The sequence below is a fragment of the Leopardus geoffroyi genome, chromosome A1 (genome assembly GCF_018350155.1).
Source record: "Leopardus geoffroyi isolate Oge1 chromosome A1, O.geoffroyi_Oge1_pat1.0, whole genome shotgun sequence".
NCBI lineage: Eukaryota > Metazoa > Chordata > Mammalia > Carnivora > Felidae > Leopardus > Leopardus geoffroyi.
In genome coordinates, this window is record NC_059326.1 from 63,628,077 (window position 1) to 63,653,918 (window position 25,842).

The 25,842-nt window shown below is 40.4% G+C and overlaps 1 protein-coding gene across 1 annotated transcript in view; it reads left to right on the plus strand.

The window, feature by feature from the left end:
- The first annotated feature begins 1,132 nt into the window (after nucleotides 1-1,132).
- Nucleotides 1,133-25,842, plus strand: part of GPC5 (glypican 5) — a 1,411,748-nt gene continuing 1,387,038 nt past the window's right edge. The window contains exon 1 of the mRNA XM_045480577.1: nucleotides 1,133-1,657. Coding sequence (XP_045336533.1) covers nucleotides 1,192-1,657 — 466 coding nt within the window. The 5' untranslated portion in view covers nucleotides 1,133-1,191. The remainder of the gene's footprint in view (nucleotides 1,658-25,842) is intronic.

Consider the following 25,842-nt stretch of genomic DNA (forward strand, 5'->3'; position numbering starts at 1 on the left):
AAGCAATCTACTGCTTGAAAGTGCTGCCTTTGATATCAAATGGTCATTAAAAGTCCCATGACACTTAACTACGGCTTAAAATTATTCATCTCTATCTCTTGGCAAGGGTTCAAATTTGAGATTAAATTCCCTTTAAGTGGCAGAGGCATTCATAGTCCCCCCTGCCTGATGCTTTTAAGTAGTTTTGTTTTACTGGAGGAGTACCACCTTCAGGTGCTTGTAGATGAAGAGACACTTGTCACTCACAGGCTTAGCACTGAGTCAATCACATTCAGAAAATGCACATGACCCGTTGATTTCTGCTTTCTAATGCATTCTTTCTGTAAGTTGTAAATTGACAAAATTCCTTTGTCATTTTTAAATCACTTAAAGTCTTCATTTTTCTATCTTTCTTTTTAGAATCTCCCCTAAGCACTCTTATCTTAGAAGTTCTTTGAAAAATGTTTTAAAACAATTCCAGAAGTGATAAAGCGCAGAGGGCCCATATGGATACAAAGTAATGAAGTAAAATATGATGCTAAAGGTTGATGAGAGAATAAACTGGACTTTACTGTGATGATAACAACCTGATAAGGTCTGAATGTAATTCTTGCGACTTCTAAATTCTTTCAGAGAATCATAGCTAATGTTACAGAAAAATGTTCTAAAGTAGTAACATAAACCAATTCTCATGTACACTCTTAAAACCCTATAAATGCTATCAAGTCTTCAATTGGGATCTCAACTGTAAAGTTTTTGCCTTTTGTACTGTACCTAGATCCCATTTTGCGCAATTTCGATACAAATTCCCATGTACTGAAGACCTTGACTTATAGTCAAATATTTCATTGTACTTCCAGTTGGTGTTCCTCATTTCTTATCTTCTCTGAGCCTCTTCCCACATTCACTCTTTTTTTCATCAGACCGTTGTTCCATGGAAAGGCCTGGGATAACGCGGCCCGGGTTTCATTTTATTTGCTTCCTTGCTCCAGGCAGCGCCGCTCTGAGGTCGGCCCCGCGTGGGCCGGCATTGACAGAGGAAAGGCGGGTGCGGCCTGCGGCCTCGCGCAGGGGGCGGGGCGTGGGGCGGAACCTGGGGCGGGGCGGAACGTGCAGGGGCGGGGCTTGCCCGCAGAGCGCGGCAGGCGAGCGCGTCTCAGGTTGGCTGTTCCTGGCTGAGCCCGCGGCAACCCCGGCGGCGGCCGGAGCCAGATGCTCGCGGGCTCTGTGGGTTTCAGGCGTTTTCCTCAGTGGTGCAGCGCCAACTCTCTCCCGCCGGATAGGGAGACCTGGCGGCGCTCTGCTCGAGAACTCGTATCTCAGCCTCCGAGCTCCTCCGGAGAAAGCCAAGTGCCACCAGGTGAAGTCGGTGTCCCAGAACAGCCCCGGAACCTCTGCCGCCAGATTGCACCTTTTGAGAACCGCGACCGCCGAGCGTTTTCCAGCGCCTGCAACGCAAGGCGCGCGGGGACAGTTGGGTCCACTACGTGGGAAGGGGCGACTAGGACACTGATGATGGATGCACAGACCTGGCGCGCGGGATGTTGCTGTCTCCTCCTTCTGGCTCTCGTTGGGTCTACTCGGAGCGAGGGCGTGCAGAGCTGCGAAGAAGTTCGGAAACTTTTCCAGTGGCGCCTGGTGGGAGCTGTCAAGGGGCTGCCGGATTCGCCGCGGGCAGGTAAGGCGCGGCTGGCAGGCTCTGGGCGGCGCGCCAGCGCTGGGCGGCGCGCGGGGGCGAGGGCCGGGGGCGTCCTGAGCGCAGAGCCCGCGCTCCTCAGCCTCTGGGGGTGGCCCTTCGTGGGAAGATGACCTGTCAGGCACTCCGGCCGGGCAAGGTGAATCCAGGGGAGGCCTCGGGGAGGGGGGAGGGGGTGGTAAGCTCGGCGTGAACATCCCGAGCGCAGCGCAGCGCAGCGCAGCGCAGCTCCGGGGACACCCAGACTACGCCTGCGGCTAAGCTGGGCTCTGGGCGTTTGCCGCCCGCGCTGGTTCCCGTAGTCTCTGCTGGTGCGTTGCGAGAGTTCAGCAAAGCTGGGGCAGCGCGGCCTGCGTTTCTGTTCCGAGTGGGAATTTCACCACTGCCCCTCCGGGGGGCCTCGGTTTGCTGCTGTCTCCGGTGGACCAAGTTGGCTTGGTCGCTCCAAGTTTGCTACTAAAAATACAAACCGGTGTTCTTCTCCCTTGCTGGAGTATGGGACATTGAGAAGGGCAACCGTCTCCTCTTTAATTAGGACTCGGACCCTGTACACCTGCACTGGCGTGACCCTTAGCTGCCTCTGTGCCCTGGCACCGAGCCCTCCTTGGGGGAACCTGCACTAAGTACCCAGTGTGTCTCTCAGACGACTGGGTAGTGTCGACGCCTGAAAGATGTGACGGCAACAGGCGATCAAAACTGAGTGTATCGGGAAGTCACTAAACATGGATGAGACACATACCAGAGATTGAAGAGGAAAGAATACCTTGAGTGTAGCCAGTGCAGAGTCTGCTTCTTGTAAGGCTGTTTGCCTGCACCTTTACCCCCTGCTCCCCACCCATACCGTGCAGATTTCCTTCTGCTGCTGGGATTTCCAGTTTACCTTTGGTTTGGAAGATCAGGTCTTAGCTGTCAAATGCAATAGTAGGTGTCTGAAGCTACGATTTTACTGGAGCAATGCCTATGAAGGCAAGACACAGACGAGTGCCGTGAGTTTATCGGTTGAATAAAGAATTTATGGAGGATGCTTGGTTCCAAAATACGTCCCCTGGCTATGTTTTTAGGGTGAAGCGACTTGCTCTTAGCGCTATGGATGGAACTGTAACTATTTTGCTTTATTGCTTTGCTGTTTGTGAACTCAGTTCTCCCCTCATCCTGCAAGGAAAATCTGGGCATTGGGGAACCCTAAGTCCATTTTAGTTTACATGACCAGTCTTTTATATTTGAAATATTTCAAGTATTTTTTGAATGCCTGTTCAGTACAAGGTGCTTTTTCTATAGTACTTGAAACAAAATAGTTAATATTCTCAGCTTAGGGCAGTTCTTTCCTCAAACAATAGTACCCCGTTATAAGCCCATTCTCGTATTTCAGTGCATTCTTTTTATTAAAAAAAAAAAAAGCTAAACCTCAGGTATCAGTAGCTAATACTGCTGAAGTGGGTCTTTGTGTTGGTGGAGGGGGATAGGGCGAAGGCATTGAGCTTATGAAACCGTTACCTGCATTATTAGATTTTGTTCCCCAAATGCCTTAATTTTGGCTGATGTGTTCAGGAAACGTTGACAGCTCCCCAGTAAAGGCCTTGATTTCACCGCCCTTCTTAATGTCTCGGTATTCCTGGTACCTGCTGAATGCAACACATTGATTAGCTGTTACATTCCTAGAACTTTGTGTATTTCATGTCTTTTGAAGAGGAAGTTTCTAGAGTATCAATCACTGGCATACCTTATAACGGGGATGTGAGGGGAAACTGAAGCTGTGCCTTATAGAGAAGGAAATGGTGTCCTTATTTGCATTTGATACATATGACCCCCCCCCCCCCCCACAAAAAAGAGCCAGGATGGCAAGCACCTTCTTTTCTGAGACATTCTGGATTGTTTCCCCATTGCTAGTACATTTCTTCATCTGTGGCTTAATGTGATGGAGGAATCCTAGCAGTACAGATGCCGGGGGCTGTTCAGGGTTACACTCTTGGGGACATCAGTGTTGCTGGTGGGAAGAAGGGCTAAATTCCTTTCATAATTGCATTAAGAAAAAGTCACATGAAAGTATTATTTTGAATTAGAATCATCTTGATTAAAACCATTCTTGTCTCCAAATTGTTAGCCATTGTTTTATTTGAATAGGTAAATGAAATATTAAACTATTTCTTTTGACATTGCTACTTCTTCCCCGCTATCACAAACTCATTCCCAAACTGACTAAAGCACACGCACTACGTGCTTCATAACTGCTTTTCCTTATTTTTGTATTTATGTATGATCTGTAACGTTTAGCGTGATTGAGTATAACAGCTGGGTATCCGATTTTCTAACAGCGTCCTCAAGCTCAAGAGAAAACAATAGTTAATGTAAGTAGTCATTTCCATGTAAGAATACAAATGTTAATATTCCTTGTAATAAATGTATTTATTTGGCACATGGGCTTTCACTCACTAAAGCTGGTACATTTCAATTTGATACTCGTTTTTTTTGAAAGTTAATCTTTTTTTAGTGCTTTCTTCATTTACTGTCCACAAGTGGTTAATTCCTGAGATGTCTAGCCCAAATGCCATTTTTATAATAATAGCAGGTAGAACAACTTTATAGTTTCTTCCTATATTTGCGACTTTTACATCTTCTGAAAACTATGTTACCCAATTTGAAATTATTAAAATGGTGAGAACAGCCATTCAAGTTGTTTCTCAGATTCTCCTCACCTTTGTTCTTTACTCTGCTCCAATTCTTTTAAGCCTATTGAGCTCCTAAGGATGTTGGATGAGAAATGTAAAAAAGGAGAGAAGATGTAAATGTGATTAGAATTACAGATTTCCCTGTGTTCTGATTTTATTTCCTAAGTAGTAGTCAAGGTGCCCTTTGCTCTTGTTTATTTTATTCAGGAAAAAAAAAAAACAAACAAACCAAACTTAGTGAAAGTGTCTTTTAAAGGTCCTTTGATTTTCATTTTATTTACTGGGGAGGAGGGATAATGCTTTTACATTGAAATTCTCTTCCCACATGCATTGTTCACACTTGCATTATTTCCCCGTTTTAAGAAGGTATTTCCAGAAAGGAGAAGCTTATAAAAAAATCTAAGACTACCTTCAGGTAATTTATATACCAACTGGTTTTTGAACAGTGGATGTTCATTGGTACAAGGAGTAGTTTGTGAAAGAACTTTTTCTTGGTAACTTTTGGCTATAAATGGGATAATAAAAATAAACTTGATGTGGCAAAATGAAAATTTAATACTACAGGACACTTTAGTGCTGTGTAGTTTTATTTTTTAAACTGCTTTCATCATGATTTAGTCTTATAATTGTTTCAGGCACAGTGTTGATTCCTTTTCACACTCAAGAGAAACAATCTACCTGGTAACCTCAGAGTTTGGAATTATAGACATTGGATTTCAAAACTTGGATCTCCCACGTGTAGTGGTGGGCCTAGGTTAATTGCTTATCCTTGAACCTCTGTTTTGTCATCTATAAGATGGGAATCTTAGTTTTTTTTTTTTTTTTAATGTTTATTTATTTATTTTGAGAGAGAGTGAGTGTGAGTAGGGGAGGGGCAGAGAGAGTCCCAAGCAAGCTCAGCACTGTCAGTGCAGAGCCCGACTTGGGACTTAATCCCATGAACTTTGAGATCATGACCTGAGCCGAAATCATGAGTCTGACGCTTAGCTGACTGAGCCACCCAGGTGCCCTGGGAATCTTAGTTCTTGAAGAGTTGTTGCATACACGGAATGAAATAATGTGTGTATGTGTGTATAAGATAGCACAACTCCAGGCACATAGGAAGTGCTCACAAAATGTGTTGTTGTCACTACAGTTTTTTAATTTAGTGTCATGATTTTAACTAGACTTGGGCTTTAAGGGTGAAATTTTAGTTTTAGATCTCTGTGTAACAGAAGATGTTTTTTATATTAACTAGGTTGTTTTTTTTTTTTTTTTTTGGCCACAAATGAGTATTTCTAAAATTGGGAAATACCTTTGTTTTTTAAATAAGATTATTCAGCTATTTTATATCTATGCTTATTTTTTTTAAGTTTACTTATTTATTTTGAGAGAGAGAGAGAGAGAGAGAGAGAGAGAGAAAGAGAACACACTAGCACACATGTGGCTGGGGAGGGGCAGAGAGAGAGAGGGAGAGAGAATCCCAAGCAGCAGGGCTCCATTGGTGAGATCAGGACCAGAACTGATCTCAAGAGCCAGACACCTAATGGACTGAGCCACCTGGGCACCCTAGGAAATATATTTCTATTCAAAATGGTATTTATTAGATTATAGTGACTCTCTTGTTTCTTCTCATGAGCTAATGGAAGCTCTAAGAAAGAAACCTATCTGAAATGATTTTTATTATGTTATGGAAAATATATCTATATCTATGTATCTATATATCTGTATTTGTATCTATATATTTCCATGAACTAATGGAAAGTCTAGGAAACAAAACTGTGCTACTGCTGGCTGCAGCACCCCACAGCCATGGCCTCCACTACCACGGCCACGGCTCTGCTGTCTGTATTCAGGGAAGTGAAGTAGTGCACACCGGATGGTTTAAGGATTTATATACTAGATGGCTGGTGGCCATAGTCATTCATGGACAGTAATCTGAAATTAAGACTTGTTTCTCATGAATTTAACCTTTTTTTGCTGCTTGAACAACATAGTTGTGTTGATAAGATTTCCAAAGCCATAGAAGGAACCCAGGCCCTGATGTTGCGGCAGATTATTAATATCAGGATCGCCCTGTGTTGAAGCCCATTCACCAAAACCCACCAGAAACCACCCTGTACTCAAACAAATTTGGCTCATTTTGCTTGCTGCAGCAAGGACTATCACTCATTGTAGGAATCGTGGGTGTCATGGGTAAAGGGCAGTCAGGAAGGGGCTTTTTCTAAGATTTGAGCTTGTGCTGGGTGATATCATGGATGGTTTAATGGAGCGGGGCAGTTCAGGAATTGGGTGTCTTGATAACTTGCTTAGGCTTTGGGAAGATGAAGGTGGGGCTAGTCGCCATGATTGAAGAAGCAGCAGTCAGTCTTGTTGATCAAAAGAGGGGGATGTTCAGTCATTTGTGAGGCTGCAGAGTGTCCCTGTGTCTCTGCTTCTCCACCACAGGTCTCAGGTGGCCCTGTCTCATCACTGTGGGGTGATTCTGTTCATGTTGTCTGTGTTGGCTTGTAAACATGAACTTAGTTCAAGTGTTAGGGCGGCTTGTCACTTTCTCCTCTGCAAAATCTAGTGTATGCTTTGATGGTCATGAGAATCACGTGTTTCATGTTTATCTGGGCCTTTAGTGAAGCATAATGGTAGGACAGTGAGTCTGAGTTTCTACTTTAAGGCCACAGAGAATGACTGTGCACGAGGGGCTTGAATTGTGCTAATCACACCGTTGTTCGTCATAGTCCTCTTACCAGAAAATATAAGTGTTGTGTGTGTCCCCATCCTTCCTGCCACATTTTAAGTTCCTTTCTGCCAAGTGTCCAACATCCTGTATTTGTATAATTGGCTTTAGGAGGGGCTCAGTTTGGAGAACTTAAGAATAACATTTTATAATTTTCTATCCTCCCCCATCCACTTTCCAGCTTGTCAAGACTTTCTGGAATATGGATTTTTATCGTGTGTGTGTGTGTGTGTGTGTGTGTAATTTACTTTCTATGTTTGATAAAAGCACCTTATAAGTCTATAACATTTGTTTTTGTTATTAACTGGTATAACACCAAAAGGAAAATTCCAGCAGATGCCTCTCCTAAGCAGAAATGATGCATAAATCAGCGGCCTCTCAGTATAACTTGAAGAAACCATAAACCTGTTTTGGTAAAAATGGGGTCATGAGAGACTTTGGTCATATCCTTCATTGCAACAGATTGTCTGTGGGTTTGATATCTGACCTACTTGGTTAAGTAACAATAGCTTTACTTTTAGTAAAGAATAGTCATTTTCCATATCTCCCTTTCTCTTGTAAAAACCTGACCTTCAGCTAGAAGAAAAGACAATAGCAATTGTGTCCTCAGTTCTTCCTCTTTTCAGCTTTAGAAATTTCAGATTTCACTAATGTCTCTGTTAAAACCATCCTAAATTGATTAGTCATTCTTCTATGAATCACAATAAATAGGACGGCTTTTTTTTTTTAAAGTTTGTTTATTTATTTATTTAGAGAGAGTGAGCATGCAAGCAGGGGGAGGGGCAGAGAGAGAGAATCCCAAGCTGACTCTGAAGATAGTGGTTTGAACTCATGAAGTGCAAGATCATGACCTGAGCTAAAATCAAGAGTTGAACACTTTTTAAAAAAAAAAAAAATTTTTTTTAACGTTTATTTATTTTTGAGACAGAGAGAGACAGAGCATGAGCGGGGGAGGGTCAGAGAGAGAGGGAGACACAGAATCTGAAACAGGCTCCAGGCTCTGAGTGGTCAGCACAGAGCCCGATGCGGGACTCGAACTCATGGACTGTGAGATCATGACCTGAGCCGAAGTCAGACGCCCAACCGACTGAGCCACCCAGGTGCCCCAAGAGTTGAACACTTAACCGACTGAGCCACCCAGGTGCCCCGATAGGACAGCTTTTTAAAAAAGTTATTATATTCTATTCTTTTAAAATTATTTATTTTATTTTTATTCCAATGTAGTTAACATACAGTGTTGTATTAGTTTCAGATGTGCAATGTAGCAATTCAACAATTCCATGTATTACTCAGCGCTCACCAAGATAGTGTTCTCTTAGTCCCCACCTCCCCTTTGGTAACCATCAGTTTGTTCTTTATAGTTAAGAGTCTGGATCTCATGGGTGGCTCAGTTGGTTGAGCATCTGACTCTTGATTTTGGCTCAGGTCATGATCCCAGGGTTGTGGGATCAAGCCCCGTGTTGGGCTCTGTGCTGAGTATGGAGCTTGTCGGGATTCTCTGTCTCTCCCTTTGCTCCCTCTCCTGTACCCTGTCTCTCTAAAAAAAAAAAAAAAAAAAGTGTTTGTTTCTTGGTTTCTCTCTCTTTTTTTTTCCTTTGCTCCTTTGTTGTTTCTTAAATTCCACATAAGAGGGAAATCATATGGTATTTGTCTTTCTCTGACTTGCTTATTTCACTTAGCATAATACCCTGTAGCTCCATCCATGTTGTTGCAAATGGTAAGATTTCATTCATTTTTTTGGCTGAATAATATTCCATTTTGTGTGTGTGTGTGTGTGCGTGTATTACACGCACACACACACACACACATGCATTCCCTATATATATACCACTTCTTATCCATTCATCTGTTGATGAACACTTAGGCTTCCATAGTTTGGCTCTTGTAAATAATGCTGTAATAAACATAGGGATGACATATCCCTTTGAGTAGTATTTTTGTATTCTTTGGGTAAATACCCAGTAGTGCAATTACTGGATCATAGATAGTTCTATTTTTTATTTTTTGGGGAACCACCACACTGTTTTCCATCGAGGCTGCACCAGTTTGCATTCCTACCAATAGTGTAGGAGGGCTCCTTTTTCTCCACATCCTTGCCAACACTTATTGTTTCTTTTAAAAATTAATTTAAATATTTAAATTTTTTGATTTTAATTTTTTAAAATGTTTATTCATTTTTGAGAGAGAGAGAGAAAGACAAAATGTGAGTAGGGGAGGGGCAGAGAGAGAGGGAGACACAGAATCTGAAGCAGGCTCCAGGCTGTCAACACAGAGCCCAACAGGAGGGCTCTTACTCACAAACTGTGAGATCATGACCTGAGCTGAAGTCAGATGCTCAACTGACTGAGCCACCCAGGCACCCCACTTTTTTATTGAACTATAATTGACACACAATATCCTGTTAGTTTCAGGTGTACATCATAGTGATTTGGTATTTTTATATATTATGAAATGATCCCCACAATAAGTCTAGTTACCATCTGTGACCATACAAAATTATTACAGTAGTATTGACTGTATTCCCTATGTTGTACATTACATCCCCATGACTTATTTATTTTATAGCTGAAGAATCTGAATCCCCTTTATCTCTTTCATCCATCCCCCAACTCCTCCCCACTCTTGTAACCACAGTTTGTTTCCTATATGCACGAGTCTGCATTCTGTTTGTTTTGTCTGTTTGTTTGTTTTGTTTTTTAAATTTCACATATATTTGAAATCATATAGTGTTTGTCTTTCTCTGACTTATTTCACTTAGCATAATCCCCTCTAGGTCTTTGATTAGCCGTATCAAGTTCACATATGGCCGTTAAGTAAGTTGAATGTATAATGCACTTTTATAGAGAGAGAATGAGATTTTGCACTTTCATGTTTTTATGAAAGAATGCACATTCTCTTGAAAATTCAAAATACTGAAAAATACATAGAGAGCAAAATTTGCCCTCCAGAAATAACCACCGATAACCTTTTGTATTACCCTTTTAAACACCCTCATCAGCCATCTGCTCTGGATGTAAATATTTTTAAGAGATTTTTGTAAATGTTTATCTATTTATTTATTTTTGAGAGGGTGCAAGGTGGGGGGAGCAGAGAGGGAAGGGGACAGAGGATCTGAAGCAGGCTCCATGATGACAGCAGTGAGCTCTATGTGGGGCTCAAACTCACAAACCTCGAGATCATGACCTGTACTCCACACTCATCCGAGGTGCCCCATTGTATAAATATTTTTTGAAAGAATGTAGAATCACTTTATTTTTCTTAGTTACCATTGTAAGCATAGCAGTACTTCCCATGCCCTTAAACATATTTCTAAATATGTACTTTTTTTAGTGACAGTATAGTATTGCACTGTACCATAAATTGAATTCTCCCTTGTTGTAAATATAGGTTTCCGATATTCACCACCATAAAGTCACATGGCTAAAGACATGAAAAGTAAATGTGACAAACTCTTACCCCCCTTATGGCTTTGTATATCATCTACATTCATTCTAATTAAGGTTGTTCATTGTCAACACCAATAACATTTGGGGCTGGATAATTCTTTGTTGTGTGGGGAATTGGGGACAGTCCTGTATGTTGTGGGTTGTTTAGAAGCTTTCCTGACCTTCACCCTCTAGATGCCAGTAGCAATGTCTTCCCCCTCTCACCACAAGTTGTGACACTCCAAAATGTTTCTAGACATTGCCAAATGTCCCACAGAAGGCAAAATCATCCTAGTTGAGAACCATTGGGATAAACTGTCCAACCTATGGCTTCTTCACGCACATATATTATATAGCTGGCCGGTTCAGGTCTCTGCTGAAAAGTCAACTCTTTGGAGAGGTTTTTCTCAAGGTTCACTGAACTATGTTTCCCCGGTTATTATTGTAGAAATCCTTTTGTTTCTTTCATGGTGCCATATATTTTTTCTTTATTCTGTACTGTTGCTCTGTCACCGCTAGGTTGTGTGTGTGATGAGAATAGAGAACACGTCTACCAAGGCCAGGTTCTTGGGCATCTGACCTTTGCAGTCACACAGGGTCCCGCTCTCAGAAGGGCCCCCTGCTTGGTTCAGTGTTCTGCTCTTGCCATCTTGAAGTTTGAACAAAGGCTCCTATATTCTAATTTTGCGGGGGCCCCGTAAATGATGTAGCCATATATAGCCAGTACTGTTGGGTGTCTTATTCAGTGAAGAATATCTGGTGCCTAGAACAGTGCCTGACATGGAACAAGAATTGAAATATTTGTTGAATAAATCACTACATCCTTTGAACCTCTCTTATTCTTTTTTCTTCTTTACGTTTATTTATTTATTTTTGGGGCGGGAGAGAGAAAAAGAGAGAGAGAGAGAGAGAGGGAGAATCCCAAGCAGGCTCCATGCCGTGAGCACAGAGTTGGACTTGGGGCTCGATCCCACAACCTGTGAGATCATGACCTGAGCCGAAATCAAGAGTCACATGCTTACTTGACTGAGCCACCCAGGTGCCTCAAACCTGTCTGATTCTTAAGTTAAACTCTAGAAGTCAGTCCACAGATGGATGGTCAGTCCATCCAAGATTCTGCTATCTCTATATAATGATATTTATGAAGTTTTCTGGTGTTGTGTAAATGGGTTAAAGATTGACCCCTGTGTTTTTTACTTCATCACATCAGATTGGAACCATCAGCCCAAGGCCCTCCAGTGCCAAACTCAAAATTTTACATATCCATTTGCTTTAAATAGAGCTCAGATAAGCATATTTTTAGTCCATTAGAGCTTGCTTGTTTTGCATACTCCACAAAACTGCACCCAACATCTGCTAGCCACAGCTAAAATAAACTCGGGGGCTGTAACAGACCCCAAGCCACTGCTGCCCTTTGAAACTCTCTGACTCAGAGACTTCCCATTTGCTGCTGTGTAGTATCACAGAGCTATGTGAGCCCCTTCTCCTGTTCCCCTCTCTCCTGGGAGTTCCCTTGCCCCCTTCTGCTTCTGGGTGGTAGCCCTGCTCTGCTGTCTCTGGAAGTCTTGTACTGTGAGGGACATCCCTTTACATGCAGAGATTCAAAGTGCCACTCAGTGTCTACTACTATCATCTGGAGGTCCTGCCTTTGAATCAATCAGCCCTGAAATCCTCAAACACACCATGTACAGATCAATACTTAGTTATTTCTAATGTAAGAGAGGGACTCAAAGCCGTAATACCAATTTTAAGTATATTCCTCTGCTAGACTAAAATAAGTATATTTTAATTATATTCCTCTGCTAGACTATAGGCTATTTGAGAGTGAGGTCTGTGATTGATGTATCTTAATGTTCTGTGATTAGCCTAAAATTCATAAATAAATTTTGACTTGTAGAATTAATCTCATATGTGTACTTACATACCAGACTCAATTCATTGTGTTTACTTACGTGTTCTATGCTTAATGTTAATAGAATGAGAAATGTAGAAGGTGAAGTTTTTAAAAAATTTACTGACCTGGGCTCAGTTGGGTTGTTGATTAAGTTATTTTCGAGGAGTTAATATTTTCTTATGTACCTCTGCCATAACTTTCTATAAAGTGACCCAGCCCTTTTAAATTTAAATTTAAAGGAGTTTTTATTTGCATTATCCAACATTTTTGAAAACAGAGTAAATGATTGCCAAACAAATGTCCAGAAGAAGGTTTCCTCAAATGTCCTGCAAAGAAAGGAAGATTATTTAATATTTAAGGGATTAATTTACGCAGTTTTTATATCATGTAGACAGTGACTGATCTGACTTAGAGCATTAACTCATCTATTTTTGGGAGAATGGAGAAAAATAAATGTGCCTAAATATAATTTATATTTGACTCTGGATTGGTTGGTTTGTGTTTCATTTAATTTCTTTTTCTTTCTTTTTTCCGTTTTTTTGTTTGTTTGTTTTCCTTTCTGTGAGGAATTAATAGTAAGGAACTAGAAAATGATTTCAGTTTTTCTATCTCCCACCCTCCCACCCTTGTTAATTCCATGTTGGCAGTAAAGCACATCTCACTTATCTGTGGAATTATTCCTGAGCTGGGAAGATTGTTTATTAAAAGATCCCAGCTTGGGGTCCAGACTCCATGCAGACCAAGTAGAGAGACCATAGCCTTTCAGAACAAGCAAACGAATAATTGCTGCTAAACCACAAAACCATATATGGTATATAATCTGTCTCCAAAGTATATCCAACAATTCCTGTTGTAGAAATACCTAGTCGTTAGATCTCTTTTACTATCTTAGAAAAAAAATTTTTTTCTGTATCAAGTGTAGTTCGTTATTTATTTAGGATGTGTCACAAGAGGTATTAGGAAATTGTACCTAAATAGAAGGATTATTTAAGTCATTGCTAATGAGACATGCACATTTTGGTATGGTTCAGCTGTGAACTTAAATATGTTTCAAATGCAGTCATATTTAGAACCTAGTAAACATTTCTTGTTTTATAATTTGTTTATTACTCTTATTAGGGTAATGGGTTTGAATTACTAATTTTCTTCTCCTTCTGTGCTGTGATAACCACATTTATTTTAGCTTTTATAAATCTTTATAGGCAATATAATTAATCTTTGCAGCTATCTTTTTAGAGCTCATAGGCTTTTCTTTTCTTTGTCTTACAGTTTCAAGGGATGGTAGTTCACGATTTCTTCAATATTCTTTTTGGGAGAGGGTAAGAACTGAGAAGGAGTCCGATAACACACACAGACTTTGCCTTCAGTTGATCAAAGGAATGTAAACATTATTTCTGGATGTCCTTGTTCATTACATATATATTCTTTAAATGGAATATTGTCAATATTAAATTACCTGTTCAGATTTATTTACTTTTTGAATAACTCTCTTATTTAGTAAGGTTGTAGCAAGTTACATTTGGCTCATTTTCTTTTGATCATTGAAAATGTCTGTGTTTAATGAGCTGAAACTGAAGTAGGTCAATAAAATGAAGTGATTAACGGTCTGTTCTCACCAGGCTTAGAATACATTCCACTCTGGGGGGAAAAGTCATTTTTAACAAAGTTTTTTTTTTTTTTTTTTTTTTTTTTTTTTATCAACTTAAAAGGTAAAGGAAATAGGAATAACATTGAAAGAGTGAGGAATTCATGAGCTATTTGTCAGGTAAAAGGTATGAGGATACCTTTTGTATAGTTAAGAGCTTTAGTTACAAAACAAAACTACATTTTACTTAAAAAAGGTGTTTATTTATTTTAAGAGAGAGAGAAAGTGAGTTTGGGGGAGGGGCAGAGAGAGAGGGAGAGAGAGAATCTCAAGCAGGCTCTGCACCATCAGCACAGATTGTGGGCTCAATCTCCTGAACAGTGAGATCATGACCTGAGCCGAAATTAAAAGTTGAACGCTTAACCAACTGAACCACCCAGGTACCTCTTCTTTTTACTTTTATAAGTTTAGGGGCACAAATAAGCTTCAGGTTATTAACTATTTAATATTCTACTCGTCTTTGGAGATGTCTTAATGCAAAACAAGGAAAAATAGTTGGTATGACAAAGCATTGAAATGTTGGCATGGGAAAAACAGGAAAAAACAGACATTTTAACTTATAATTTACCCCATATTACTGTCACATATTTTAGTGAATAACAGTGAACTTTCAGTTTTGAAATACATTAGTCTTGACTCTATCACTTATTAGCTATGGGACCTTTAGCAAACAACTCAACTTCTCAGAAAATGGTTTTCCTTCCCTTTCAGTGGGTTTTGAGGGCCACATGGTATGGGGAAAAAACTAAACAGTACTAGTCTGTACAAAATGCTACATAGTTACTTTTATTACAGATATTCTTTTTTGAGACATTTAAGTAATTCTTTATGCTGGATCAGGGAACAGGCAAAGAAATCATAATAGAAATCCCTTTCTCTTCATGGTAATAAAATACCAAACTGTCAAATATTTTTCTGCTCTCACTCATGCTCATAGTATTAATCCTGTAATCTTGGAGACATAGTCTATGTTTTCCTTATTTTAGCTAATAAATTATTATTTATACTTTAATCCTACAGTGAAATTGGGTTTATTCCTGTTATGTAGTTTAAGAGCAAAAGACTAGTCTTTTACAAACCATTGTCATTTAAGTTAATTGAATTAAGATTAAGAGGAAAGTACTTTTCCTGGATGTATGCTGAGTGAATGTGAACAGGGGTAGTTTCTACCATATATAATTGACTTCAACAAGTAGGTAGGAGTTCATTCTTTGCTGCGTTTTATCACGTTTTTGCTTGTCGTAGTTTCGGTGGGTCTTTGTGTGTCCCTGTGTTGGGCGTAAGTTTTCTGCCATGTGAAAGACACAAAGGTACAGTGTGCTGGCATGTGTCTGCCCCTTCAGGTAGACGCCCCACTCTGCTTTGTGTCTGGATGAATTCTTGCCTCTGGCAGTCCGTGGGAAGGAGTGCCTGGGGAGACACCTGGCAGGTGGGCTGTGGCCATCTCACCTTGCAGAGTCACTGCAGACTGCCTGCGTCCCTTTATCTAAGCACACAGCTCATAACTCTCTTGGGATTCTGGTAAATAACATTATTGTCCTGCCCCCTAAGAGGCAGTACCAGCTTCTCCACAGTTACTAGCTAGGGAGAACCGCAGTATCTCTTACAGTCTTCCTCTACCCTCCCCTTTACAAATATTTTCTTAAATAATCCTATTTGACATTACCAATCTATCTCCTTACAGGATCCTATATGACAAAACTTTATATACTTTAAATATTTAAGCCTAGAGCTTTCAGAGGATATTTGATTTGTAATTAAAACGTAGAAACATAAATCTGTTCTGGAGTTAATTTATAAATGTTTTTGGAAGTTCTAATCAGTGATGATTTCTCTGCTCACATTCAGTTGCCTTGTGATCAGGCTTTTATTAATTGTTTCTTTCCCTCCCTTCACCTCTTTTATGAGGAATGTTGGTGGTGCTGAACTCTTTAGGGTTCAGTTAGAAATGTGACTGAATTGATAACACCCCATATTAACACTTAATTTTTTAAATTCCAGCCCAGTCCATCAACTCAATCAGTTGCCAGATTCTCTAGATTCTCCTTCACAAATGCCCCTATAATTTCTCTACCCACCCTTGTGGCCACTACCGTGCTTTTATCTAGTGCCTTTTCATGTCTGGATCACCCAGTTGGCTGACATTGGCTCCTGGTTCATAGCAGTCCACTTCCCAATTGCTTTCCAACTGATTTCCCAGTAAAACTCAAATCTGATCTTTAGGTTTTTTTTTTTTTGTTTTTGTTTGTTTGTTTGTTTTTTTACTTTATTTATTTTGAGAGAGAAAGAGAAAGTGTCTGAGTGAGTGGGGGAGAGGCAGAGAGACAGAGAGAGACAGAGGGAGAGAGAGAATCCCAAGCAGGCTCTGGGCAGAGCCTAATGCGGGGCTCAATCTCACAAACCATGAGATCCTGACCGGAGCCAAAATCAAGAATCAGATGCTTAACTGACTGAGTCACCCAGGTGCCCCTCATCTTTATTTCTTGTGTTAAATCCTTCAGTGATTTCCCTTTGCCTTTCTTAAAAAAAAAGAAAGAAAGAAAGAAACATTACATTTGAATATATAACCTGTGTGTGTAATCAAAAAAATAAACATCATAGGGAAATAAATGGGGTAAAAAAAACCCTATGGCATTTCATTTCTAATGCACAGCTACATAAAGGTTAGCATCCTTAATCACAAATGAGCTCTTATAAATTGGTAACAAAGACACTAATATTTCCAGGGAAATGAAAAAAGAACATAAAAAGGAAATTCAAATGATATAAATGACTAATAAGGATATGGGCGATGCTTGAGCTCAACATTAACAAAGGAAAACTAATTTCTTGTGAATATCACATTGTCAAAATTAAAAATAGTGACATCTAATGCTCCTGTGATTGGAGGAAATAGAGTACTCTCATCTACAAATACTGAGCAGGAAGACTGATGAAGACTGGCTGTACATTCAGGGCGAATTCTGCAGTTATCACTCAAAATTTGAATTTTGGTTGCCCTTTGCCTGGCGATTCCAATTTATAGGAAAGTATTCCTACAAACTAATTGGATATATTTAAACATATATATATATATTATATATATATAATATATATATATATATATATATATATATATATATAATATATATGTATATTTTCATTGCACAGAAAAAACTTGCAGGTAATGTAAATGTCTGTTAATATCTATTGAATGATAAATTATGGATAACCATGTGGACACTTAAACCAGGAGAGGAAGGCTATCCAACCAACATTAGGACAAATGACTTACAGCATTTATGAAAGGAAAAAGCAAACTATAGCCTGATGTGCCTGCAGCCTCCAAAATACGTATATGTATTTGAGTATCACTTTATGTATGAATGTACCCCAAAACAAAGTACACAAAGTGCCAGCAATAGTAGATAACCTTGAGTAAAATTAGGGGGAAAACAGAAGCAGGGAGGTATGGCTGAGAGGGAACACCAGGTCTGTGCTCAGCTTGGGGCTGGGCAGGTTACCAGGGGGTGAGCGGTCTGAGAGGATTCTCTGCTTGCCAGCGGGCCTGTGACTGTTTCATGGGTGCTGACAGAAGCCAAGAGACTCACGGAGCAGCAGCAAGTAAGCAGCATGAGCGTGACGACGGTCACCCTGCTCCTCCGGGGGTTCGACATGGACGCCCGCACATGTTGCACCACAGGGGAGGACTGTGGGTCATGGAGGGCAAGTGGCTTTCCCACTTCTAGAGCAAGCTGAACCGATCCTGCTCTTTGCCCTGGGAGAAGACTGTCCCTCGAGGCTGTTAGTTGCAAACACAACCCAGAGAAATGGCCCAGGTAAAGGGTAGTCGGGCTTGCAGTTTTGGCATACTCAGTAAAAACACACAGGACATCAGGGAAGGTGGATTACCTCTCCCAACAGGGAGGCAAGTTAGGAGAGAGTGGAGATCAAGAGACTGAAACCAGAAAAGCAGGCAGGAATTCTATCACTGAGAAATTTAAATGCAATATGTGGGAGTTTGAGCTTTTGCCGTAAGCATTGGGAAGATGTTCTAAGATGTGTATCAAACACTGCTGGGATTGTGTGTATAAATTGAACAGCTTTCCTAGGACCTTCTCCTTTTCCTTTGCCCATCTAGCTCATCCTTATAATTAGTGCAAACACTGCCAATTCTATCAGGTGATCCTCTTCCTGGAGTTTTTTAATTTGGAACCAAGAGAGTTGGGTCAGTTTCTCCCTTTGGAGGGAAGATATATGGCAGTCATATTTTCTGCTATCTGAAGAAGGCTGCTGTGCAGCAGGAAAAAACTAAAGCCACAGAGTAAGAGATTTGTAAACATTCTAGTCTTGATTTTCCTTTCTTTAGCCCATCTTGTTCCCTGCCCCTCCTTTGTCTTCAGTGTCCTTTGGGATGTCTCAATATGCTTCCAATGCATTCCTGTTTCAGTTTAGGACAGTTTTAGTTAGGCTTCTTGAATCTTGAATCTGAAAGTGTGAACTAGTTTAGAAGGGTAGTGTTCTCAGATTTCTCTCTAGGAACACTACCTTGGAAGCAGTATGCAACATGGCTTCCAACAAAGAGAAAACTGGAAACAAGACCAATAGACTGTCACAACAGTTAAGAGAGAAATGATGTTCCATTTGTCCTTACAGACATGGCCGTGATTAGGTCCTCTGATTCAGGGATACCTTTAGAAATAATTCTTGGCTCCGAAGTTAGTTTAGAGCACCTTAGTAGTTCCAGGGATGATCTGTGAGGAACCATTTTACATATGGTAGCTCAGGATCAAAAACTGACCTTTCCAAATGGGGAGAAAGCCTATGACACCAAAGAAGAAGGGGCCAGATCACGAAGTGTTTGATGGGCTACAGGAAAGTCAGGATCATTAGGATAAAGGACAGTGGGATTGCCTGTTTTCATTGCTGCCCTTGGACTCAAGCCCAGGAGCCCTGAAACATTATTACACGGAGAAGGTCATGATAGAAGAGTTGCAAGGGCTTCACCTCAGTGTTCCTGTGTAAATCACATACACAATCACATACTTACCACAGGGTAATTAAAAATTCTAATTCATTAAAAAGTCATCTTTGTCAAGAATTCAAAAGACATAGAAATTTGTGAAGTGTATTTCTCTTATATCTTCCCCCTGTTGGGAGAGGTAATCCACCTTCCCCGATGTCCTGTGTGTTTTTACTGAGTATGCCAAAACTGCAAGGCCCCGACTACCCTTTACCTGGGCCATTTCTCTGGGTTGTGTTTGCAACTAACAGCCTCGAGGGACAGTCTTCTCCCAGGGCAAAGAGCAGGATCGGTTCAGCTTGCTCTAGAAGTGGGAAAGCCACTTGCCCTCCATGACCCACAGTCCTCCCCTGTGGTGCAACATGTGCGGGCGTCCATGTCGAACCCCCGGAGGAGCAGGGTGACCGTCGTCACGCTCATGCTGCTTACTTGCTGCTGCTCCGTGAGTCTCTTGGCTTCTGTCAGCACCCATGAAACAGTCACAGGCCCGCTGGCAAGCAGGGAATCCTCTCAGACCGCTCACCCCCTGGTAACCTGCCCAGCCCCAAGCTGAGCACAGACCTGGTGTTCCCTCTCAGCCATACCTCCCTGCTTCTGTTTTCCCCAATGAAACACACCTTTTCATCTTTTCATACCTCTTACCTTCTCTTCCTTCAGTCTTGTCTGACCAGTCTTAGTTCAAGTTTGTTTTGCTACTCATCAGCTTTGTGAACTTAGATAAATTTAACCATAATAAACTCAATTTCTTATTTATAAACTAGTAATATGTTGTATCTTATGTTTGTTTGTTGGTAAAGAGACTATAAACCACCTACTTAAAAGTCTCCTGATTCCCTCTCTTATCTCTCCAAGAAAAGGAAATCATTTCTTCCCCTGTGCTCTCACAGAAATTAATACATACTTCTTTCATAGCACTTTGTCACATTAATTAAATTTTTTACAAATGTGTTTCCCCCTAGACTGAGCCCTGAAGGGACAAAACTACGTTCAGCCCTTCTTGGTATCCTTAATAACTACCATAATGTCTTGTATGGAACAGGTGTTTAATCAATATTTGATGAATTCATTTGATTTATTAATCAAAATAAAGAGCAGGAAATTACTGTGTAATTTAGCACAGGTGGAAGGAAGACTCAGCATCTCCTAAATAGTCCTCTGAGAAGGGATGCTCCGAGCCCATTCGCGCGACTGGGCTGCCTACCCCTGCCCACAGCATAGAAACTTATACATTTATCGGTCCTTGAGACACTGTTTTTATGAGTTCTGCTTAAGTTGACCTCAAATTTAGTAACTGGCAAACCCAAACTGTGTTTTGCTGTGTACTATTTCTAGTAGCTGTCTAATTAGTGTTCTTAGCAAAAGTGCCTGACTAGCTTGGGAGAAATGCTGCATCCCAAGCACGGATCTTGAAGAGGCATAATACGTATTAGCAGATTAAAGCTCTGAGAAACACTACCCTTGAGAGAATCTATTTATTTGATTTTTAAGAAAAAAATTTATTATATTTTCATAGGGAAGAGGGTTTTTTTGACTTAGCTCACTTTTTATCATTCCCCTGGGACATTTTTTAACTTAATACCACTTAGCGAAGCCCTTCTTGAAAAAGTGGATGGAGTGGATGGAGAAGACAGATTTGTTGGGGTGCCTGGGTGGCTCAGTCAGTTTGGAGCCTGACTTTGGCTCAGGTCATGATCTCACAGTTCATGAGTTCGCGCCCTGTATCGGGCTTTCTGCTGTCAGCTTGGAGGCTGCTTTGGATCCTCTGTCCCCCTCTGTTTGCCCTTCCTCTGCTGGTTCTCTCTCTCTCTCTCTCTCTCTCTCTCTCTCAATAAATAAATAAATAAACTTAAAAAAAAAGAAGACAGATTTGTTAGATACCCAGTTTTTAAAGTAGCTTTCAGAGTAGACGACACTCTGAAGGAAGGAAGGTGTAACAGTGGGCATGTCAACACGGAGGCGGCTGTGGTTGATCACGATGGTAACGCACAATAGATGGTCGGCAGCATGGACCCAAATATCACTTGAAAGAGTGGCGCAGATGAAGATTTGGAGATCGTTAGGCGCATAGGTGAATCTCCAGGAGTAGAAGATCACTCAGGGTCAGAACTGAGAGGCAAAACCTGGGGCGACACAAATAATTAAAAACAAGGAGAAAGAAGCTAATCCAGTGGTGTTCTGAAAGGCAAGGAAAGGGGAGTGTTTTGAGAATTGGGGAGTAAACCATGTCAGATCCCACAAAGAGGTCAAGAGTGATTAGAAATGGATGGCTATCTCTTGGATTTGACGACTCGGAGTTCACCAGTTATCCAGATGTTTTCATTTACCAAGAAGGGCTGAGGTCAGAATTGAGACTACAGGATTGATGGGTGGATGAAGTGGAAATAATCAAAGCAGACCACTCTTTCCAGAGGGTTACTTCTGCAGAGAGAAAAAGCTTGAGTATAATTGGTCATTGTTGTGTATATGTTTGTTTTATAGGGTACACGCTTCACGAACATGTCTACCCTTAAGAAAGGGATGGATGAATCTAGAAGAGGTGACCGATTAAGGCAGGCATTAGTCACATGGAACTTTTTGGCTGTTAAGGACTTTGAACTTCATCCCAAGATCAATAGAAAGCCATGGGAAATTTTACAGCCTAAGTGCTACGATTTGCGTTTTTAAAAGACCCTTCTTGTCTATAGGGTATCCACTTAAAACTTCTATTCTAGGTGCAAGTGGTCGTAGTACAGATGGCAAGAAGTAAATTTAAAATTATTTAAGAGGTAGAATCAATATGATTTTGACTTCTTTGTTTTATTTCTTTTGCAACAAGAATCAATTAAGGTACTTCCCTTGTATATTTTTAAGTTGTACATCCTGCTGAAATCAGTCCCGAAAGACAAGAAGACCATATTGACCTTGAATTCATGGCTGTTTGAATAACCTTAATTATACTGCATGTTGTGTGTGGCTATTCATATGACATATGCTTCTTACTGCATCGTTAATGTATTCTTATGCTGTAGGGCCCTTCTAACTGAGTGAGTTATACAACTCCTGGAGGAGCTAATAATTTGAACCAGAAGAGGTCAAGCCATTCAGTGTCTTAATTGTTTTCTGTTACCTATAGGTTTCTATTTTATGTATTTATATCATCACTCTTCCAATACTAGTTTAAATCAATGCACACAGGTCCATATGTTCTGAACATAAGAGTCGGGAAAAACAGTATGAATCCAGTATGAAAAATAAGATTATGAAAAATAACATGAAATCAGATATAAGGTTAAGATGTGAAATACATACATTTTAACAAAATGAGGCATCAACACCTGTGAGCTGGGCTGAACATTTTGGCTCTGAGTTTCCTATTAGCCATGATAAAGAATGATGCAATTAGTTGCATGGCTTAGAGCAGTTATTAGAGAGAAAGAACAAGTAATGTGTAAGATGTTTTCCACAGGTCCTCCTAGAATAGATTATGCAATCATATAAATAATTTAGGCCAGTAGGCAAGATGTCTTTAACTGAAGAGAAGACCTATGTGGAATATTTGAACTGTGGTCTTCCTGGGCGGGAAGAGACCATATAGAGGAGACTCTTGCCTTTAATAAGGAATAAAATAGTATCCGACAATAAAGTGTTAGATTGCAATTAAGATAGTGTTAGAATACAAGAAATGATCAGGTCAAATTTTTTTTTTTTAACTTTTTTTTTTTTATTTATTTTTGAGACAGAGAGAGACAGAGCATGAATGGGGGAGGGGCAGAGAGAGAAGGAGACACAGAATCGGAAGCAGGCTCCAGGCTCTGAGCCATCATCCCAGAGCCCGACGCGGGGCCCGAACTCACGGACCGTGAGATCGTTACCTGAGCTGAAATCGGATGCTTAACCGACTGAGCCACCCAGGCGCCCCGATCAGGTCAAATTTTAAAGATGCAAATGGATTTTCCTGGCGATCATTACCTATGGAATGATTTTTTTTTTTTCTTTAGAGAGAGAGAGTGCAAATGGAAAGAGGCAGAGGGAGAGAGAGAGAAGGAAAGAGAGAGAATCTTAAGCAGGCTCCACACTCAGTCTGGAGCCCGATATGTGGCTCGATGCCATGACCCTGGGATCATGACCTGAACTGAAATCAAGAGTCAGATGCTCAACTGACTGAGCCACCCAGGGGCCCCACCTATGGAATGATTTTAACAAGATATAGCAAGTCAGTCTAGCATGCTTATGTAAACAAACCTGGAATTTATGAATTTAAGGAGCATGACCCCCAAGAAAATGCCACTGTCAGTTGTGTAATTACAAGACCTTCTTGGGACAATAAGGACTTCTTTCAGTGGGGTTTATGGCAGGAATAGATCATAAAACACAGTGGGCGAAGACTAGCAGAATACAGTTTTTTCTAGAGACACGGACCAGGTGTTTAGTTACCCCTGCTGGCCATGACTGACACCCCAAGGTTTAGGAGATGCTGGACTTATTGTGGGGGCTGCAGTCTGATAAGCACTGGGGAGAAGAAATTTGTTGAAAGTGGAATAAACACTAGGAATATGCCTTAGTTACTAGAATTTAAGTATGAGAGTAAATCAGGACAAGGAAAGATCTCAAAAGTGTTGAACTGATACAGAATAAATTTTATGGATTTAATTGAACCCTTGACTATGATTCAGTTGATACTAGAATCTGGAGCAAGACGGAGCCTGTGGGTGGAAATAGGGTGTCTCAGTTGAATCAAGAGCAGGCATCTAAATAGATTGCCAATTTTAAAATGCAGTGTTTATTTTTCATTTGAATGGGATGTTCCATTATCATGACTGTGTGAGAAGAGAAAAGCAAATATCATTTATTCATAGCCTGCTGTACGCCAGGTACTTGCTAGGGTTTTTAATCCATTATTTGATTAATTTTAATGTATCTGGATACAATAGAACTTTTCTCTGAGAAATGTAACCAATTTTCAAAATACCATTTACTAATTTTCTTTCTCTGGATTTCAATGTTTGGGTTAATACTATTTTAGATATAGAATCTGCTACTCCATACTTACCCATTTCCTGGGTGAAATTAGTGTGTTTATTTGCTACATTATTTAATCTCTAGGAAGAACTTCCTGTTCCTCACTTTTATTCTCTCTATATTCAAAAAATTCAGAAGCTTTTTTTTTTGTTGTTAATACTAAATTTTAATTAGTTCTGAAGAAACAAAAGCTTATTTGTATATAAAGCTTTTTTCTTTTTTTTTTTTTATTTTATTTAAATTTTTTTTTTTTCAACGTTTATTTATTTTTGGGACAGAGAGAGACAGAGCATGAACGGGGGAGGGGCAGAGAGAGAGGGAGACACAGAATCGGAAACAGGCTCCAGGCTCTGAGCCATCAGCCCAGAGCCTGACGCGGGGCTCGAACTCCCGGACCGGGAGATCGTGACCTGGCTGAAGTCGGACGCTTAACCGACTGCGCCACCCAGGCGCCCCTGTATATAAAGCTTTTTAGGCACATTTTTTCATGTGCTTGACTGATTTTGAGTTTGTTTTAGAAAAAATTCTTATCTATAGTATGTTCAGTAATCACCTAGTTTACGCACATGTATTTTACTCAAAACAATTTTAGTTACTCTTCAAGTAGTAGACTACTACAGAATGATGAGTGGTTTTCTTTTCATTCTTTCTTTTCCTGTTTGTCTTAGACAAACACTAATTAGTAGCTGGAGGTACTTGTCCTCAAGTAGCTGACAGTTTAGAAGGAAGATGACATGGAATAAAATTGTGATGAAATATTTTACGTCCTATAGTAGTGAATTGAACAGGGTTGAATAGAGGTCAAAGCAGGGATTGGCTCATCCTGATAGGGACCCTCAGAGAAACATGAGTTGAATACTGGAAGATGAGAAAGAAGGTTTTTAGTAGAAAGAATAGAGAAGGAGAGGGGTCAAGGGCATTGTAGCCTGATGTAAAGGTGTAAAGGCATGGAAATGATGGAAGAAGAACATTATGTGTTCAGAGGATTCCAAGTAATTTAGTATGACTGGAGTTGATGGTGGGATGATGAAGCAAAGTGGGAGATGAGGCCAAGGTCACTGGCTCTCCCATTGTAGCGTGCAGATCAGAACTTGGAGTGTCCCTTAGCAATTTGCCTCCTTCCCATTGATGATCTGAATGCGGAGATCTATAGCTCTTTTGTTTTTTGTTTTGTTTTGTTTTGTTTTTTGAGAAACACTGTTTTGAAGAGTAGGGACACATGGAGGAATTTTAGACTGGGATGGGACAATTGTACTTTGTTAGATTGATCATCCTGGCAACAGTATGAAAAGTGATATGAAACAATGCAAGATTAGAGGACTGCCTTCTTTAGGGATCAGGCTTAAATGCTACAACGGGGATCACCGTATATATAAAAGTAAAGACTTTTATTATTATTATTAATTATTATTATTATTTATTATTTACGTAACTTTCTGTAGTTGAACAGTCCAGGGCTGCAGGGTGTCTCTGACATATTAGACAGTGGCTGCTAAGATTCTTCTGGGAATTGTCAGTGGAAAGGAGGAGGACAATGGCGATGAGAGAAGTCTAGCATACATATTTTTAAAGAGATTCTTTGAGATTGTATTTTTTAAAATAAATTTTTAGTATATGTGCTGCTGAAACGAGCACTAAAATAAATTTTTAATGTTTATTTATTTTTAAGAGAGAGAGAGAGAGACAGACAGAGCATGAGAGGGGGAGGGACAGAGAGAAAGTGAGACACAGAATCCGAAGCAGGCTCCAAACTCTGAGCTGTCAGCATGGAGCCCGACCTGGGGCTCAACCTCATAAACCGTGAGATCATGACCTGAGCTGAAG